General features: G+C 30.3%; 1 protein-coding gene and 1 pseudogene across 1 annotated transcript; both read left to right on the top strand.

The window, feature by feature from the left end:
- The first annotated feature begins 307 nt into the window (after positions 1 to 307).
- Positions 308 to 1,744, top strand: LOC131632356 (glucan endo-1,3-beta-glucosidase-like; annotated as a pseudogene).
- Positions 1,745 to 13,893: 12,149 nt separating this feature from the next.
- On the top strand, positions 13,894 to 15,256 carry LOC131632367 (glucan endo-1,3-beta-glucosidase-like). The gene is made up of 2 exons (XM_058903122.1): positions 13,894 to 14,035; positions 14,250 to 15,256. The coding sequence occupies exons 1-2, from the start codon at positions 13,981 to 13,983 to the stop codon at positions 15,188 to 15,190; spliced, it is 996 nt and encodes a 331-aa protein (XP_058759105.1). The 5' UTR covers positions 13,894 to 13,980; the 3' UTR covers positions 15,191 to 15,256.
- The last annotated feature ends 5,954 nt before the right edge of the window (positions 15,257 to 21,210 follow it).

The following is a 21,210-nucleotide window of genomic DNA, read 5'->3' as shown; positions in this document are numbered from 1 at the left end:
AACATAATTATGTCATTATCCATAATCTTTTTAAAGAATAAACACAAAAATAATAATTTACCAAAACTGGATAATTAATTAATTTGTAAAAAAACATGATTATACAATTAATATTTAGATTCAAATGTAATAATCGAGATATTATTGACAAGGGATTTCATGTATATATAAAGACAATGGATTAGTTGTGAAAACTCAAAGAAATCAAAACACTCAATATTAAAAAATATATATATCATTTCCATTTTTTTTCTTCTAGTCAAGTCTTTTTGTCTTTTCAATAATACATTTATCGTTACAAACTAATATGATTTTCTTGTTCTTACTTGTTGTGCTTATTGGGTTGGATGCATCAGTAACAGGTATACATCTTCTTTGATCTTAATTTTGTATGATAGTCTTCCTCAACTATTTTTTTTAAAAGGGGACTTTATATATCAATTAGAGAAAATAGAATACGTAACTACTTTGCAAAATAATTTTACACTAACAAATGGCTTATGGTATTCTGTCAAATCATAACTAATGATTGGGTTTTTACGATGAAAGACACCGTAAAACTATTTTATTATAAATCTGTTAATATATATATATATATATATATATATATATATATATATATATATATATATATATATATATATATATATATATATATATATATATATATATATCAATTAAACTCTTTCAATTACGCAAAGATCATAAACATATTTAACTATATTATTATATTTCTCAAATGCAGCACAAACAATAGGAGTATGCTATGGACAAGTAGCAGACAACTTGCCTCCAAAAGATCAAGTAATAAAGCTTTTCCAAACCAAAAAGTTTGGAAGAATGAGAATCTTCAATCCAGATCAAGCAACCTTGGAGGCTCTAAAAGGTTCCAACATCGAACTTATGATCGGTGTCGCAAATGAAGACATCAAATCAATTGCCAATGATATTTCAGCCGCTAATGCTTGGGTTCAAAACAATATCGTAAAATTCTCTAAAGATGTCAAGTTCAAGTACATTGGTGTTGGAAACGAAATAGATCCTGCTAATAATGATATAGCACAATCTGTTCCCCTTGCAATGAAGAACATTGATTCAGCACTAGCATCTGCTAACCTAAAATCTCAAATAAAGGTTTCAACGGTTATATACATGGGTTTGTTAGGAAGTTCATGGGTTTGTTAGGAAGTTCGTATCCTCCTTCTGCAGGAGCATTTAACGAAGCATCAACTTCATATATGACGCAAGTAGTTAGTTTTCTCGTGGAAAGTGGTGCACCGCTTCTTGCAAATGTGTATCCATATTTTGCTTATATTGGTAATACGAAAGATATTTCTCTTGATTATGCTCTTTTTAAGCAATCAGGAAACAATGATGTTGGGTACCAAAACCTCTTTGATGCACAACTGGATGCAATATATGCCGCTCTTGCCAAAGTCGGAGGCTCGAATTTGAAAATTGTTGTGTCTGAGAGTGGATGGCCATCTGCAGGTGGAGATGGAGCCTCAATTGAGAATGCTGGAGCATATTATACTAATCTCATTGCTCATGTTAATGGTGGTAAAGGGACTCCAGCTAAACCTGGTCAAGATATTGAGACTTATTTGTTTGCTATGTTTGATGAATATCAGAAGCCTGGTGCAGAATCTGAAAAACACTTTGGTCTTTTCCATGCTGATCAATCACCTAAATATTCAATATGATAGCTTTATAAATTACATGTATTCAAATCTAGTTTATTTATTTATGCACATGTTTGCTATGTTTACATGAATAAAATAAATGAAAGTTGATATATTGCTTATTTGTGTCTACCTAAATGTGAGTGATAAGAAATTGTGTTTGGGATATGATCATTATGATTTTGATTCCATCGTTTATTCTTTGATGGAGTAAGAGAAAAATGCCATGATTGTTTAAGATTGGGCTTTGAAAGTTATGAGATCTTTTGATATGAGAAGGATAAAATCAAATGGCATGAGATTATTACTAATTTTGTGGAGATTGAAAATTATTATTCATTTCAATTCAATTTTTAATGTTGATAATAAATGTCCTCGTAATAAATTAATAGAGGATACGATCTCTAAGGCTATGTTTGGATTAGATAAAGATGATTTTTTTAGTTGTTTGGTATTAGTGAGACTGAATAGAAAGTGAGAGGAAAGAAAGATGTATATTTACGAAATGACATAAATATCCTTATGATAAAATAAATGATATATTGATTTTTTTTAATAATATATTCTTAACAATACATAAATGCATCTAGTTAATGTATTAATATTACTATGCATATATGCTATATAAATATAAATATTTTTCACTGTTATGTTAAATAAAGAATTATTTTTTAATTATTTATAATATATATTTTATGGATACATAAGGATAAAACTGGAACAGCAGTAAAAAACACTTTCTGTCTACTTTTGAGTCGAAATAATTTTACGTGTGGGTCCCGCGAATCTTTCTTTCCATTGTCATGGTTCTGTTGAAACAAATAGAGGAAGATTTTTTGATGTGTGTGCCTTCCATCCATACACTTTCTCTCCTTCATCATTCATGTAAACCAAATATAGTGTAATTGAACAGGTCCAAATGCATGCTTACTAATATTCTCACATATGTTAAAGTGCATGATGCGTTTATTGCCATTAGTAGGATAATGGTCTTGGTTCGAATGGTTTTAGACAGGCCCGGTCTTTGGGTAAGGCAACAAAGGCAGTTGCCTAAGGCCTCTAATTTTAAGCAGCCTCCATTTTTATACATGTAAAAATATTAACTATTAGTACTTACTTTAAAAAATTAGTACTACATTTGTTTAATTGAGTTATAACTGTTAATTTGTAATTCCTTGTGTCGAAGCAGGTTGTTGCTCGAACACAAGGTGTGTCGAAATGTGTAACAAGTTTGTTACACATAAATTTGTTTTTTAAATCTAGATAGATTTGATTTAGGTTTAAAATAGATTAGATTTGATTTAGCTCCAAAATAGGTATTTTGGGCTTTTATAGTTTTGGGCTTTGGCTTAGGGAGAAAGCTAACCTAAATTTATAAATAGGGAGTAACCCTCGTTATTTGTAATCAAGTCATTAACTTGTATTCACAGAAGTTGCAGTTGCAAGTGAATAACAGAATTTCCACAGTTTATGGGCAGAGAGAAACTCTGCATAAAATACTTTCTCCTTCTCTTTTAATATTTCTGCAAACCCTAATCCTATTTTTCTTCATTGTCATCTTTAACGATAAGGAATTACTCAAAGGTTTGAGAGTTTAATTCCAACATCTGGTATCTAGAGCTCCGGTTAATCGATTCAAGGCAAGAAGAATGGCGATGGCAATGAATCATCCGAATGGGCATTTTCCAGCAACATTACCAATTCTGAAAGGAGATAACTATGAGAATTGGTGCAAGCAGATGAAGGTTGTATTCTGTTGTCAAGATCTTTGGGATCTTGTAAAAGAAGGGATAGAACCGCTTGCAGAAGGTGCGAAGGAGGAAGAAAAGGCTGCACATAAAGAATTAAAGAAGAAAGATTATAAAGCTCTCTTTATAATCCATCAATGTCTGAGTCCAGATAATTTTGAAAAGGTTAGTGATATAGAATCTTCAAAAGAAGCTTGGGAGATTCTTGAAAAATCTTTTGGAGGTGCAGAAAAGGTGAAAGAGGTGAGGTTACAAACTCACAAGAGAACATATGAATTGCTTCAGATGGAAGATAGCGAAAGCATAACTGATTTCTTCACTAGGGTTACGAAACTAGTGAATCAAATCAAGATATGTGGAGAAGTGTTAACAACAAAAGCTGTTGTTTCGAAGATATTGAGGTCTTTGGCCCCTAAGTTCGACCATATCGTGGTAGCCATAGAAGAGTCGAAGGACTTGTCGAAATTGACAAAAGAAGAACTTCAAGGGACACTTGAATCTCATGAACAAAGAATGGCTGAAAGAGTTGCGGGCAAGTCGAAGAGCGATGTGGCTCTGCAGGCTCAGTCAGCAAACGAAAAGAAAGGCAAAGGAAGCTGGACTGGAAATAAAGGTAGAGGTGGCTACAACAATTCGACTGGTCGAAATCAGCAAGAAGGAAATTGGTCGAATCAAAGAAAGCCCTCTTACCAAGGCAACCAAAGAGGTGGTGCTGCAGGTAGAGGAAGAGGTGGTGGTCGGAAGCCTGACAAGAGTCACATTCAATGTTTCAACTGTCAGAAGTATGGTCACTATTCGACAGTTTGTCTAGAAAAGAATAAAAGTCAAGAAAGTGATGCAAAGCTTGCAAAACAAGAAGAAGAAGAAGAGATGTTGTTGATGGTCACAACAAAAGATGAAGATAAATTCAAGGACCAGTGGTACTTGGATTCGGGATGCTCATCACATATGTTTGGAAGAAAAGATTGGTTTGTCAACATAAAACCCTCAATGAAGAACATGGTGAAATTTGCAAATGACAATACTTTAGCAGCTGAAGGTATTGGTGATGTAATGATTACGAGGAAAGATGGAAAGAGGTCAGTAATTTCCAATGTGTTGTACATACCAGGCATGAAGAGCAACTTACTCAGCATTGGGCAGTTGGTCGAAAAGAATTACAAAGTTTCGATCGAAGACAAGATGATGAGAGTTGTCGATGCAAGTGGGAGGTTAATCTTGAAGGCTCCTATGTCACAGAATAGAACCTTCAAGATCGAACTCAATGTGATGGAGCACGAGTGCCTTGCAACTGCAGCTAGCAGAGATGAATGGATATGGCACTATCGACTAGGCCATCTCAACTTCAATGACATCAGAGACTTGAAAAGAAAGAATATGGTTTCAGGACTGCCAGAAATCGACATTCCAAACGAGGTATGTGAGGAATGTGTGCAGGCGAAGCAGCACAAGAATAGCTTCAGCAAGGATGCAGGAAGCAAGTCGAAGGCAATCCTTGATGTCATATACTTTGATGTATGTGGACCAATCCAGGTGGATTCGAATGGAGGTAACAAATACTTTGTTACATTCATAGATGATTTCAGTCGAAAACTATGGACTTACCTGATCAAGAAGAAAAGTGAAGTGATCGAGGTATTTGTCAAGTTCAAATCTATGGTCGAAAGACAAAGTGGTCGAAAGCTCAAGGTTTTGAGAACTGACGGTGGTGGAGAATATGTGTCGAAAGACTTCGACATGTTATGTGAGAAAAAAGGGACCGGCTAAATTGTTAGCGCAACATCGGGGGAGGGTCGAGTCGGGAGCATCGTTAATTTCCGGGACATTCCTTTGAGCAACACTTTTGTGGGAGAGACACCACTTCTCCACCTAAAACCTTAAGGTGATAGGTGAGTGGGTTCTCCCACTTATATATGCTCAAGTCACCACACACATTTCCAATGTGGGACTATTATCCACACTCACACTTGATTCTCAACACTCCCCCTCAAGTGTGAGTCTTGCACAATGCTCTTCCTCATGTGGAAGCTCCTCTTCCACATACACTTGTATCCGTTGACTTCAACTACATGTATCCGTTGATTCTCTTCAACTACATGTATCCGTTGACTTTCAACTACAAGTTTTAGCCGGTCCCTTTTTCTTGAACCAGGCTCTGATACCATTGTTAGCGCAACATCGGGGGAGGGTCGAGTCGGGAGCATCGTTAATTTCCGGGACATTCCTTTGAGCAACACCTTTGTGGGAGAGACACCACTTCTCCACCTAAAACCTTAAGAGAAATGGGGAAAACAAACTTTTTTTTTGTTTTATAATCACCAGTTTAGTTCGGTTCGAGGGTCAATTCTGACATTAAGTGGTTCCCGTCAATGAAAAAAACAAACATTGAAAATGCATAAGGAAGAAAACAGAAAAACACTGAAGTATTATGTCTTAGTTGGAAACTCCATACTAATATTCAAGTCAAACAATTCAAAAAAAAATAAAAAACGGTTTAATGTATTCCTTGCTTGAATAAATTTATGAGCATGTAGTCTAAATCAAACAATTACGTCTTCAATAATTGTTACTGCAGTCATATAAATAAAATAATTAAAAAACACATCATATGAAAAAAATGGACAATTGAATAGAAGAAATGTTTACCTTGTACATATATCGCGACATGATATTGAATGTCTCACAATTGTTGTGTAAAAACTCTTGAATGTTCCTCACTCTCAATTTTTGTGGCCAAATCATTCATTTAGAAATGAGTGAAAATGTATTCATTCTTCAAAGTAAATGATATTGCAGTTATAAAGAATAGGAGTTATTAACTTTTAAACCCTTCCCATGAATAACTTGAATAACTGGTGGAAGTTATTGACAACACTATTTTTTAAATTGTATTTATTTTATTTATTAAAAAAAGAAAAGAAAAGGGTATTTTAGGAAGTAAAATAGGTCAGTCCAAAAAGATGTATCCCTTTTATATATTGTTATATATATATATATATATATATATATATATATATATATATATATATATATATATATATATATATATATATATATATAATATATATATATATATATATATATATAGAGAGAGAGAGAGAGAGAGAGAGAGAGAGAGAGAGAGAGAGAGAGAGAGAGAGAGAGAGAGAGAGAGAGAGAGAGAGAGAGAGAGAGAGAGAGAGAGAGAGAGAGAGAGAGAAGGGGGAGGGAGAGATGGAGAGAAAATAGTAAAAGTAAAGAGAGAGTATTCATGTTTAAATTTTTATCTGTGTTTAGTTCATACGTGTGTGCACTAAAAAATTTCTACCTAAATAGAATTATTCTTAACTAATAATATTGTCTAAATAGTTATTTTTAGCAAGTCGTATATCGAAAACTGCATAAAAGACATACACGTGTTATGGAAGTAGTTTCCTAATTTCATGTATGAAGAAGATATGGCTTATTACTCAATTTTAAAATATGTCATCTTTAATTTGATACGGAGAAGATTGAGTTCATAACACAATTTAAAAATACATATTTATCATCTTCAATTTAATTCTACTAATTGTGTCTAACTAATATTATTTTTAAAATTTGTCGTACGTTAAAAACCTCATTAAAAAATGTACACGCGTTTATTTTTCTCTGCTGTGCGCATTAAAAAAAGCGGACAGACGGGAACGGGAAAAGTTATAGTTGGTTGAAATTATTCCCATGAGAATGTTATATTCCCACCCTTTAGGCCTTGGAATAAAAATAAAAGAATCATGTGTAGATAAGATTCTTTGGAATAAAAAGTTTGTTGGAATATTTTTTTAAAACTTTAATCAAACATAGGAATCTTGAATTCCCATAGTCCTATTTTTGGAAATATTTTTTTTAACCTTGAAACATACATATCCTAAGATAAATGTGTAAGACGCAATTTTATGTATCAAATTTTAAACTTATTTTGATAATTATAAACTTTTTAATGAAAATGTATGAATGATAAAACACAAAATTATATTTTCTTCTATATGTGTATATATGACTCAATATTTTTTTTGTAAAAAAACCGAACCAATCAGACTAACTCAAACCGCATTAGTTTGGTTTGGTTTGATTCGGTTTTATTTTTAAAAGCCCACCAAACTAAACTAAACATTTTTTTTCTCTTGCAGTTCAAATAATTTTTAACGTCAAAACCGTTCAAACCGTACAACGAATACCTTTATTACAAATGCAATTAAAATTTTAAAAGTTCAGGATAAATGAAGGCCTTGATCTAGACTACTTAACATAATTTATTAACACAGGAAAAGGTAAAATTAAAAAAAAAAAAAATCAGAATGAATATAGTTGACATAACTTTTAACCAAAGTGCAATTTTTCTTACTTTGAAAAATAATATCACCATTTCCAAAACAATTTGTATGAATGATGCTTTAAGATATCTTTAGTGGTCTTGCAAATAAAATTAAAGAAAATGAAATACAATAATAAAAAATGAACTAATTATAAAACCAAAGAAAAATCACTCTATTATTCTTACTCCATAACCCTTTCAATTTACAATATACGGCCAAATACTGTGGAAAAAAAAAACAAAATCTAATTTTATATTTCAAACAAAAGTATATGTTATAAACGAATAAGGTAGACACAACTTGGCAAAGCAAGAAAGAGATAGATTTTAGTTTTAAAATGGCTTTGAAAAATGAAAAGAGAAATATTTTGCAAATGGCTTGTGAAGAGAAGTTATTTGAATAGTAGAAGGGCGGTTAGAAATAGTGAGAAGTTATTTTTTACAGAGTTATCAGTGTTTTGAACCGTGGAATAATGACTGTTATTAAAAAAACATGAATAAAAAAATTTGTTATGTGGGTGTCTACCCAAAAATTTTCCTTGTCATATTGGTAGTATCATTGTCTTAAAAAAGCACCTTCTAAAGTAGAGTATGTGATTCACCAATTATTTTCTTTCTAATAATTTTTAAAATCGATACCTTCTTTTTATTTTGCAATAGGATTTAATGAAAGGGTACTTATGAAATACAAAATAGGTCCGACCAAAATTGTCAATTCTCTCTATTTATGGTGAAAAATGAACATGCAACCCTCTCATAAAATCAACTATGCTGAAAAAAGAAAATGATGAGAATGGAAGAATTATAAAATTGATGATTTGCAGGCGGTTACAAAAAATTATAAAGCATAAATGATATATATGAAATGCACAACAACAAAAATATTTCAAAAAAAACCAAAATCACAAAGCTAATTGAACAAATCTTTCAATGCAATTCAATTGAGAGTATTAAATCAAATGAGAAAAAAAAAATAGAATTGCAATTGAGAGAAAAAAAGAATAAATAAAGAAGATAGAATTTAGTAATGTCACATACTTGTGTTGAGTTAATAAGTTATACACACAGAAAGGTTTATTAAAAAAATTGGAAAAACCAACTCGGCATTATACACACGTATTTTTTTGGATTACCATATAACTGTTGAAAAAAACTGCACCTTTTTATTATTATTGAATTTTTTTAAAATAAATAAATTGCATTTAAAAAGGTAAAATGGGAATGAAAAAGCGCCCGCCCAAAAGAGTGTATTCCCTTTATATATAGTTATAGATATATTAGTTATAGTTCCTTAATATAAAGAGAAAAATATTTATTTATATAAGTAATTCATGTAAACAAAAAAATACCCATTTTAACAAATATATTATGGCTACATAAGTTTAAGCCACAACAAAATTAAATAAAATCAAATAGTCACATGTTTTATTTTTAATTCATGATAAGAATTTTAGAACCAAATCAAATATTACAAAATAGGGAAAAAATATTGATTAGAATTTTTTACATAAAACTATTAGTTCAAATTTGCATTATATTAAAAGAATGCAATAAAAAAACATGATAGTTTCTTTAAATTGAAGGCTGGAAATGGAAGAGTGGGAAGAAAACTTATTCTTGCAAGGGAGTAAAACTTGATCAATTTTAATTTCTATTTTATTTTTTACTTTATAATTTTGTTATTAAATGCATTTTTGTAATTATTATAAAGATAACTTGGTATGTTTTTTACAGAAAAAATAAATTGTTGATAAATATATACTAACTTATACTATTAAAATTTTAAATATAAAGATAATAAAAGGTTAAATACCAAATAAAAATAATTTAAAATAATTTAATTTTTATATAAATACTATTTATTAACTTAATTGTTATTTAAATTTATATTATACTAACTTAGTCGGTATAGACAAATAATAAGTTGATAAAGAATATTTATAATTATAATAAATTACTAGAAAAAATAATTTAAAAATGGATCTTTACAAATATTATTTATACAAACAAATAATTCAATAAAAAGTTATTTAATGAGTAATGGCGTAATTTATTCTATTTTCGTTATAGCCAAACTTGAATTAAAAAACATGATTATGCCATTATCCATTATCCACTATCTTTTTAACTAAAAAAAACTTGAAAATACAACAAACTAGACTAAGACCTGCACTTTAACAGATGAGATTTAAGTTTGTTGAAAATTTTAAATATTATATTTATTTATATATTATATAATATATTAGTTTTGAGTTTAAAAGGATGATAGATTTTTTAATTGAATATGTACATAATCATTTCAAAAATAACATAAAAAAGTAATTGTTAGATTAAAACATTATTATTTTATTTTAAATGTTAAAATAAAATATCTATTTAATCATAAATTATTATATTTTGATTTTGTATTTAGTATTTTATTATTATTAAAAATGTGAATGGTAATTTCTTTTTTAGAGTTATGTTAGGTATTTTTTTAAAGTTTTTTTATTGTATTCTTTTAAAATAATTCAAATTTAAATTAATATTTTTATGTCAACATTCTTATCAATATACAATGAGTATGTTAGTATTTGATTAAATATTTTGTAAATAATATCTCAATTATTACATATATTAATAGTACAATTATGCTTTTTACAAGAAGGGTAATGCTAACGAGTGCCCCAGGGGCACTGGTTAAGAGATTAAAAAGGTAAGTTGAGCATTGTTTAATAAAGTAAAAAAATATGTTTTTACCTAAAATATATGTATTAAATGCATTGAAAATATAAATAATTAAATTTTTTAAAAAAATTAGGTGTATTCAATGCATTGAATCTAAAATATTTTCTTAATTTGAAATGTTTAACCAATATCCTCGGGGCACTCCTTAGCATGACCCTTACAAGAATTTTGTGTGTGTAATTAGTTATCCAATTTGGTAAATCAGATAGTGGATAAAGAATAATGGCATAATCATGTTTTTTAATTCAAGTTTGGCCATAACAAAAATAGAATAAGTTACGTCATTACTCACTATCTTAAATAATTTTTTTGATGAATTATTTGTTTGTATCAATAATATTTATAAAGATCCATTTTTAAATAATTTTGTTCTGGTAAGTTATTATAATTATAAATATTTATCATCAACTTATTATTTATCTATACCAATTGGGTTAGTACAATATAAATTTAAATAACAATTAAGTTAATAAATAGTATTTATATAATAATTAAAATATTTTAAATTATTTTGATTTGGTATCTAACCTTTTATTACCTTTATATTTAAATTCTTAATAATATAAGTTAGTATATATTTATCAACAATTTATTTTCTAATTTCTAATAGTATAAGTTAGTATATATTTATCAACGAATCAAGTTATCTTTATAAATATATATTTTCTAATTTCGAATTTTTAATAGTATAAGTTAGTAAACCCCCTAGGGTTGGCCTAGCGGTGGAGGCTTGGGTCTTGAGAGTGTGTTCCTCTTAAGGTCCTGAATTCAAATTCGGCTAGGTTTTATCAATTCTTGCGTGGGCCAGTCAATACAGAACTTTGTTTTTGCATACCAAAATTTCCAAAAAAAAAATAAATATATATAAGTTACTATATATTTATCAACAAATCAAGTTATCTTTATAATATATTTCCTAATTTCTATTACTATTGGAAAAATATCTAAGATGGGCAATATTTTATTTTTAGTGAAAATAATATAAATTATAAAATAATTTTTAGGAAAAAATTAAGTAAGTGGGGGACACATGCTCCTTCGTCCCTATTACTAACTTAGAAGAAAATAATTTAAACATAATTATGTCATTATCCATTATCCACTTTTAAGAATAAGCACAAAAGTAATAATTTACCAAATCTGGACAACTAATTAATCAAACAAAATTCTTGTAAAAAAACTTAATTACACAATTAATATTTAGAATCAAGTGTAACAATTACACAAAAGTAATATTTATACAACTAATATATTATATAATATATAAATATAATATTTAAAATTTTTAACAAATTTAAATTGCATAACATGCATGTCTTCAGGGCCAGCCTTAGACAAACAGACCCACGTCCCAGAGCCTAAAAAAAAAGAGGACCTCAAAATTTGAGGTCTGAGCTTAATGAATGGTACTGGAAAAATATTATAATCTTTTATTTTCTAATACTGGCGTATATTCATTATGGTGCAGTTGTAGTAACTGTTTGGTTCTAAATGGATGTTGTGAGTTCGAGTACGCACTGTACCTTGGAAATGCATATATTAACTAAATAATTGCATTGATTTCTAATACTTTTTATTATTATATACAGCATATAATATTAATTCTATTAACTTTTCAAAAAATAAATTTTAGATAATATTTATTTTTTATAATTAAATATTCAAAAGTTTATTATATGATTAAATTATAAGAAATACTACCATAGTTATATAATTATTAGTGGTATATAATTATTACTGGTTTGATTTCATTTTTATAAAAAAAAATATTGTTAAATTTTATTTTATAATAATATATTTAAAAAAATAGATATTAGTGTTATTTTTAATTAATTCTTATGAATATATGAATAATAAATTAATTTAATAAATTTAAAACAACTTGATTTAAGTTAGTCTAACCTAATACAATATTTATAAGGTATTATAAATATTTAATTAATTCAAATCTTTTCAAACAAATATATCAATTGCAATAAATTTTGTCGGTTTACCAAAGTGTCACAAAACAACAAAAAAATTATCTTTATGTAGTTACTACTAACAACTTCCACTCTCTCAATATCGAAAAAGAAAAAAAAAATAAGCGAAATTTAATTCAAATTGTTGATGTTTTTTTATAAAAAGATAAATTATTAAATTTATTTTTTAATAATATATTAAAAATTAACAATATTAGTATTATTTATAATTAAAATTTTTTAGTAAATTTTTTAATGGTCCTTTCTTGTTATTTGTCCTGGGCCTCTAAAAAAGTCAGGACCGGCCCTGCATGTCTTAGGCTAATAATTTATTGTATTTTCAAGTATTTTTAGATATAAATGGAAGGTTGAGAATGGAAGACAGAAAAGGATAAACACAAAAAATAATATATCTAAAATTTCCCAAAAATAAACTATCTTTTTAAAAGATAAACACAAAAATAATAATTTACCAAAAGTCCAAAACTGGACACTAGACTTAGAATCTTTGTAAAAGATAAACTATCTTGTAAAAAATATGATTATACAATTAATATTTAGAAGAGTTTAAAAGTAGTGTACTGACAGTGTAAATTAACTTTACACATACAGTCAATCAAAATTTTTACATTTGTCATGTCATATTAGTTTTTAAATTAAAATTGTGTTTTAATTAAATACTTGGTTGTGATTGGTTGACAGTGTAAAAATATGCATATCTTTTTTTCTCTATTTAGAATGAAATGTAATAATTGAGATATTATTTCTCAAAAATAAACTATCTTTTTAAAAGATAAACACAAAAATAATAATTTACCAAAAGTCTAAAAGTGGACATTAGACTTAGAATCTTTGTAAAAGATAAACTATCTTGTAAAAATATGATTACACAATTAATATTTAGAATCAAATGTAATGATTGAGATATTATTTTCCAAAAATAAACTATCTTTTTAAATGAAAAACACAAAAATAATAATTTACCAAAAGTCCAAAACTGAAAGACTTAGAATCTTTGGAAAAGATAAACTATCTTGTAAAAAATATGATTATAAAATTAATATTTAGAATCAAATGTAATGATTGAGATATTATTTTCCAAAAATAAACTATATTTTTAAAAGATAAACACAAAAATAATAATTTATCAAAAGTTCAAAATCGGACATTGGACTTAGAATCTTTGTAAAAGATAAATTATCTTGTAAAAAAATATGATTAATTTAGAATCAAAATAATGGTCGAGATATTATTTACCAAAAAAAAAACTGTCTTTTTAAAAGATAAACTATTTTGTAAAAAACATGATTACACAATTAATATTTAGAATCAAATATGATTGAGATATTATTTACAAAGGATTTCATCAATATTAACTTACACTCATTGTCTATATAAATACACTGGATTAGTTGCGTAAACTCATCAATCAAATCACTCTCAATATTAAAAATAAAAAATTCCATCGTTTTTTTTTCTAGTCAAGTCCTTTTATCTTTTTAATAGTACATTTTTCATTACAAATTAATATGATTTTCTTGTTCTTATTTTTTGTGCTTATTGGGTTGGATGCATCAGTAACCGGTATACATTTTTTTATCTTGATTTTCTGTTATAGTCTTCAAAAATAAAACCAATCGTCTATCATGTTATTCAAATAGTTTTAAAATAAAAATGTGATTTGACAAAATACAAATTGGTGATTAGTTCATAGTGTAAAATTATTTTATGATGAGTTGTATACTATTTTCTCATCACAATTATCTTTAACTATATTATATTTTTCTCAAATGCGCAGCCCAACAAACAATAGGAGTATGCTATGGACAAGTAGCAGACAACTTGCCTCCAAAAGATCAAGTAATAAAGCTTTTCCAAACCAAAAAGTTTGGAAGAATGAGAATCTTCAATCCAGATCAAGCAACCTTGGAAGCTTTAAAAGGTTCCAACATCGAACTTGTGATCGGTGTCGCGAATGAAGACATCAAATCAATTGCCAATGATATTTCAGCCGCTAATGCTTGGGTTCAAAACAATATCGTAAAATTCTCTAAAGATGTCAAGTTCAAGTACATTGGTGTTGGAAACGAAATAGATCCTGCTAATAATGATATAGCACAATCTGTTCCCCTTGCAATGAAGAACATTGATTCAGCACTAGCATCTGCTAACCTAAAATCTCAAATAAAGGTTTCAACGGTTATATACATGGGTTTGTTAGGAAGTTCGTATCCTCCTTCTGCAGGAGCATTTAACGAAGCTTCAACTTCATATATGACGCAAGTAGTTAGTTTTCTCGTGGAGAGTGGTGCACCGCTTCTTGCAAATGTGTATCCATATTTTGCTTATATTAGTAATACGAAAGATATTTCTCTTGATTATGCTCTTTTTAAGCAATCAGGAAACAATGATGTTGGGTACCAAAACCTCTTTGATGCACAACTGGATGCAATATATGCTGCTCTTGCCAAAGTCGGAGGCTCGAATTTGAAAATTGTTGTGTCTGAGAGTGGATGGCCATCTGCAGGTGGAGATGGAGCCTCAATTGAGAATGCTGGAGCATATTATACTAATCTCATTGCTCATGTTAATGGTGGTAAAGGGACTCCAGCTAAACCTGGTCAAGATATTGAGACTTATTTGTTTGCTATGTTTGATGAATATCAGAAGCCTGGTGCAGAATCAGAAAAACACTTTGGTCTTTTCCATGCTGATCAATCACCTAAATATTCAATATGATAGCTTTTATAAATTACATGTATTCAAATCTAGTTTATTTATTTATGCACATGTTTGCTATGTTTACATGAATAAAATAAATGAAAGTTGATATATTGCTTATTTGTGTCTACCTAAATGTGAGTGATAAGAAATTGTGTTTGGGATATGATCATTATGATTTTGATTCCATCGTTTATTCTTTGATGGAGTAAGAGAAAAATGCCATGATTGTTTAAGACTGGGCTTTCAAAGTTATGAGATCTTTTGATATGAGAAGGATAAAATCAAATGGCATGAGGTTATTACTAATTTTGTGGAGATTGAAAATCAATATGTTATTCATTTCATTTCAATTCAATTTTTAATGTTGATAATAAATGTCCTCATAATGGATTAACAGAGGATATGATCTCTAAGGCTATGTTTGGATTAGATAAAAAAGTAAGGGGGAAGAAAGAAAAAAGAAAAAATATTTAAGGAATGAAAATAAAAAGAATGTAAAAGAAAGTAAGATGATTTTTTTAGTTGTTTGGTATTAGTGACAGTGAATAGAAAGTGAGAGGAAAGAAAATTGTATATTTATGAAATGACATAAATATCCTTATGATAAAATAAATGATATATTAATTTTTTTTAATAATATATTCTTAACAATATATAAATGCATCTATGGTAGTGTATTAGTATTAATATGCATATATGTTATATAAATATAAATATTTTTCACTATTATGTTAAGTAAAGAATTCATTTTTTAATTATTTATAATATATACATTTTATGTATACATAAGGATAAAACTGGAACAACAATAAAATAACACTTTCTGTCTACTTTTGAGCCGAAATAATTTTACGTGTGGGTCCCACGAAACTTTCTTTCCATTGTCATGGTTCTGTTGAAACAAATAGAGGAAGATTTTTTTATGTGTGTGCCTTCCATCCATACACTTTCTCTCTTTCATCATTCATGCAATCTAAACATAGTATAATTGCGGAGGTCCAAATGCATGCTTACTAATATTCTCACATATGTTAAAGTGCATGATGCGTTTAATGCCATTAGTAGGATAATGGTCTTGGTTCGAATGGTTTTAGAGCTCAATTCTTTTAAATTTTTTCAGAGATTATTAAGGTTAAATAAAGTGGTGCATAAAGTGATAGTAAAATCTCAATTTGTATTTTTGGAAGGGTGTCAGATTGTACGCTTATCGCCAACGAGTTGGTCGACGAGACTAAGAGGAGGAAACAAGAAACTCTATTATTCTAACGGGCTTCAGAAAAGGCATATGATTCAGTGGACTGAAAATTTCTCAACTATATGATGGAGAGGATGGTGTTTAATGTAAAATGGAGAAAGTGGATTAATGAATGCTTGCGAATATTTTCTGTTTCAGTATTGATAAACGAAAGTCCTACATAAGAAATTTCGATGGGGAGAGGATTGTGATAAGGGGATCCCTTGTCCCCTTTCTTATTTTTTATAGTAGTGGAAGGTCTTAATCTAGTGATGGTCAACAACGTTCATAGGAATCTATTTGATGGAGACATGTTCAGAAATGGGGAGGTGAAATCATCCCATATTATAATCGTTGGAGAAAGCGGCGTCGCGTCTCAACTATAAGGTGGGAGGAACTCTTTTCAAATATTTAGGGAACCCTATTAAAGGTAACCATCGTAGGGAGGTTGTTTGGAAATCGGTGATTGACATAGTGAGAGATAGATTGGTGTCCTGGAACAATAAACTAGAGCTGTCAAAATTAGAGCCCATATTTTTCAGGGTTTTTTTCGCCTAGCCCTGAAAAGCCTGCTACTCATTAGGGCTATCCCAGAAGGACCGTGGGTACCCGTTAGGCCCGCATAGCTATAAATTTTTAAAAATTTATATTAATATTTATATTGTCTTACTAAAAAAAATAAATTGATTTTTCTCACCTCACTAAATTTTATCTTTATTCAATTCAATCTTTTTCTTTTAAATATTATACATTAATATAATCAATACTTTTTTACAGTATTTTATTAATTTTTTTCTTATGTTAAATATCCAAGTACATTTTATACAATTTAGACATACATTGTATTTAAAAAACACATTATAATATTTATAAAAGACAATATAGTACTTAAAAATATATTATGTTTAAAATGATATAATTCTTAATTTTATTTATAATAAATATTATGGGGTTTTTATTTTAATTTTTTAAAATAAAAAGCCCGTTTAAAATCGGGTAGCCCGAAGTCCATCTAGGGTCAGGCTCGAGTAGTAATTCTCGAACCCATATTTCTACAGGGTTTTTTTGGACCCAGCCCTAAAAACCCCAAGGCCCGCCAAGGCCCACCCGTTTAGGATCGGGTAGCCCATTTTGACAACTCTATAATAAATATCTCTCAATCGACGATCATATTATCCTTTTAAAGTTAGTACTATTCTTGCTACTAGTCTATTATCTTTCTTTTTTTAAGGCTCTGCCAGGTATTATCTTAAAGCTGGAATCTTAATTTAAGATTTTGTATGGGGTGGGTGAATTGGACCGGAGGAAAGTGAATTGGGTTTAGTGGGGCAAGATATGTCAGAAAAAGGAAGAAGAAGGGTTGGGTATAAAATACTTAAAGGCTTTTAATTTAGTGTTGTTAGGAAAGTGGAAGTGGAGGTTTTTTACAGAGAAGAATAGGTTTGTGGTTTGGAATTTGGGAGTGTAAGTGTGGGGGAATGAGTGTGATGGAGCTAAGATTGATAAACTTAGCCCCCTATGGTGGAGATATATGCAATTGTTATACAAAGAGGAAAAAAGCTTTAGAAAACATTGGATTGAAAATAGCTTAGCTAAAGACGCTGGTGACGGAACAAAAATATCATTATGGGAGGACTCTTGGATGAAAGGGAGGAGTCTAAAGAATAAATACCCTGTTTATGTATAGGTTATCTAAAGAAAAATAAATTTCAGTGAGAGGGGGAAATTAGGAGTGGAAGCTTGGTTTGGAATGGCAATTGGGAGAGTACACTAGACGGGGAAAACATCAAGAGTGAGAAGGAAATTAAAGAAATGATCCTGAGAATTTCATTGAGGGATCATGCCAAATACAAGTGGAGGTGCTATAAGAATGTATATTTCGTTAAAAAAGCGATCATGGAGGGGTTAGTGACCCACATAGGAGAAAATAGGGAGTTGGCGGCTGTTTGGAACAAAATCATCCCACTAAAAGTCTCACTGCAAGCATGGAGAATTTGTCAAAACAAAATTCCAAGTAGAGACAACTTATTTAGAATGGAAATATTAGTTGAATCTCAAAATTCATGCCCTTATGGTTGCGGGAATCTTAGTTGAATCTCAAAATTCATGCCCTCAAAGCGATGTAAAAGAAATTGTATCAAAGACATCCAAGTGCTATCATGGAGATTGATAAAGTGGAAGGTAAAGGGATTTAATTATGATTTAAACCAATGGCTTACGAATCCAAAGAAATGCATAAGATGGATTTTCCAATAGTGATTGAGCCTCTAACAAAGCGTTTGGGTGGTTAGTAGGTGTTCTCTCCTTTAGAGTTAACTCCCTTGAATTCTTGCGAGATTCATTATAGTTTCACATTGGTAGTAGATATGAACATATGAGAGAATGTTACATGAAGTCAGGTTGGGTGTTCTATGTTAGTGTCATCTTATTGCCAGTCTTTTTTGTGAAATATGGACTTTCCCAGTTGGAATTAATAATATGCACAAAGTCGGCGTCATAATTACATTAGTGATCTTGGGAATCCACGCCTTTGATGATTCTCGTGCTTCATACGTCTTTTTGTAGATCCCATTATTATGAACATTGGGATTTGAAACACTTGAGTTTCTTGTTGAGGCGATCTAGAGCATTGATAGGGTTCATTACTTATAGTAACTTAATACATAATTTTTGAATAGTCAGTTTTGCATTTTCTTGAGGTGTTATCTTTGCTTCTTTGTTACCTATATTTTCTGTAACGCCTTTCCATTCTGTACTTGAATAAAGTAGTGTCCATCATGCGTCTAAAATCTAAACAATATACTTTTGTCTTATGGGTTAACCATTTCTCTTCATCAACTATCTCTATCATTGTTCGAGAGGGTGGCATTGATAGAGAATTTCTGGACGCAGGTCCATCTTTAGATTGAGGCATCTTGACTCCTGATGAAGACAAGAAAATTTGTAGCGAGTATGGCAATTGTGCTATTCCTTTCTACGAATATTCCTTCTTGATTCTGGGATTTCTATTGTCCTTTAAAAACTTTGAAGTAGAAGTTTTGAACCACTTAATGGTTTCTCCCTTGTAGCTACACCGAGTGAATTTTATGGATAATAAAGTTCTCCAGCATTGGTGCGAATATGAAAAGAGGAAACTTTTTCTGTCTCTTTCCTTCCACCTATTCAAATTTCAATGTAGTTCTGCGGCCCAAGTGCGAGGTCATGGTTTGATTAATCTAGTGTATATTGTTCACACTTTCAAAATGTTTTTGGAGATCCAAAAGCATTTCGAAAATCGATTCTTCCTGGTTGTCCCTCTCCATAAATAAGCTCATGCAATGGTATACACCATAGTGACCAGGGTGGAAGACCGGTGTACCGATATGTTTTCTAAGTACCACAAAAAAGGTCATTTCCTTATGGGGAATGGATTATATGTCTACAAGGAGGAAAATCTCTCTTAGAAGGATCTTTATCTAAAGATACAATTAGTATGTTTCGTCAAAGAGTTTGGTTATGCATGGGGCGCCACTCCTCGAGGTGTGGCTTCATAAAAACATTTTGAAACAACTTATTGAAACATGCTTGGTAATAATGGATGCTTGCACTAAGGAGGAGATAAAGTTCATTTTTGGTGAGTTTAATATGTATCTTTCCCTCGATTTTCAATTTGACTATTTGTAATGCGCTTAATTTGTTAATCACTATTTGCAGACTCAACGAAGAATGAGGAAGCAATCTGCCTACTAAGATGGGGAATTTGACCAAATTCGGATGTTATGGGACCTTTGAACACTTAGAATTCAACCAATGCTCCTCTCCATAGGGCCCAGTGAAGGTGTTCTAAATGATCCTATGTGTTCGTTTCTCATGTCCGGTGCACTTGATCCAACACTATTGGCGAGTGTAATACGGTGAACTGACTTTTTATTAATCGGAATGTCGCGGTAAGCAAGAGTCGCCACCGACTTTTATTTTATCCAAACAATATTCGGAAAGGCAAAAAGAAACAAAAAAAAACCTTTTAAGAAATCTAAGTTCGGGGGGTAATTTATGCAAAGGGAAGGTGTAAGGCACCCTTTGCATCCATGGTTTTCCATGGGCTCTTAATTGCTTTGCTTGCTCGTTTTCAGAAAATGTAGATGAAAGAGGAAAAAAAAATGGACTTTAGCTCGTAAATGAGCGTAGCCAGTTTTTGAAGAATTTTGAGAAAGAATATAGAAAATAGAGCATGGCAAGGCAATTAGGGGCAATTACCTTAAACTCAGATGATAGGTCTCTTTTTAGCCTTTCAGAATGAAAGGGTCAGTCCTTGCCATAAGAGGGCAGGAAGCCTTTCGTTTGGAGGTAAACGGGTCATCGAAATATCCTTCGCCATAAGACTGACCCATACCATAGGGAGGCAGGTAGTCAAAGGGAAAGACCAGAACAGCCTTATTCGTAGGCAACCAGAGGATACCTCAGCCTTTTCCGTAGGCAACTTCCGAGGGTCGAGATCATGCATATCGAAGGCAGCATCATTAGGGACCATGATCTTAATCGAGGCAACTGGCTAAGGTATCCTCGTATTCGAGGGACTAGCTATTCTGCAAAATAACACAAGGCAACAGGCAACAGGCAACAGAGAGGTTACCCCAAGAGTGTGCGTGGGTGCAACAATCACGTGGTTCAATTCAGTTATTTATCTTGTAATTAGTGACTCTAATCCAGTTTAAATTTGCACTCCCTAAATTACTAACCACGCAGTATATAAAGCAATAAAAGGCAATATAGGGAAGGGGGAAAGTGAAACCAGCGGATCCCAACAGGGTTGGCACAAGTA

This window comes from Vicia villosa, unplaced genomic scaffold (genome assembly GCF_029867415.1).
Source record: "Vicia villosa cultivar HV-30 ecotype Madison, WI unplaced genomic scaffold, Vvil1.0 ctg.000938F_1_1, whole genome shotgun sequence".
NCBI classification, from domain to species: Eukaryota; Viridiplantae; Streptophyta; class Magnoliopsida; order Fabales; family Fabaceae; genus Vicia; species Vicia villosa.
The sequence above is the reverse complement of the archived record's forward strand: the minus strand, read 5'-3'. Positions and strand labels throughout refer to the sequence as shown.

What these genes read in the sequence shown, in the direction of transcription:
- LOC131632367 (XM_058903122.1), top strand. Translation starts at nt 13,981, where the DNA reads ATGATTTTCTTGTTCTTATTTTTTGTGCTTATTGGGTTGGATGCATCA. An exon ending in GTTGGATGCATCAGTAACCG is followed by an intron (nt 14,036 to 14,249) that starts GTATACATTTTT and finishes TCAAATGCGCAG; the next exon opens with CCCAACAAACAATAGGAGTA.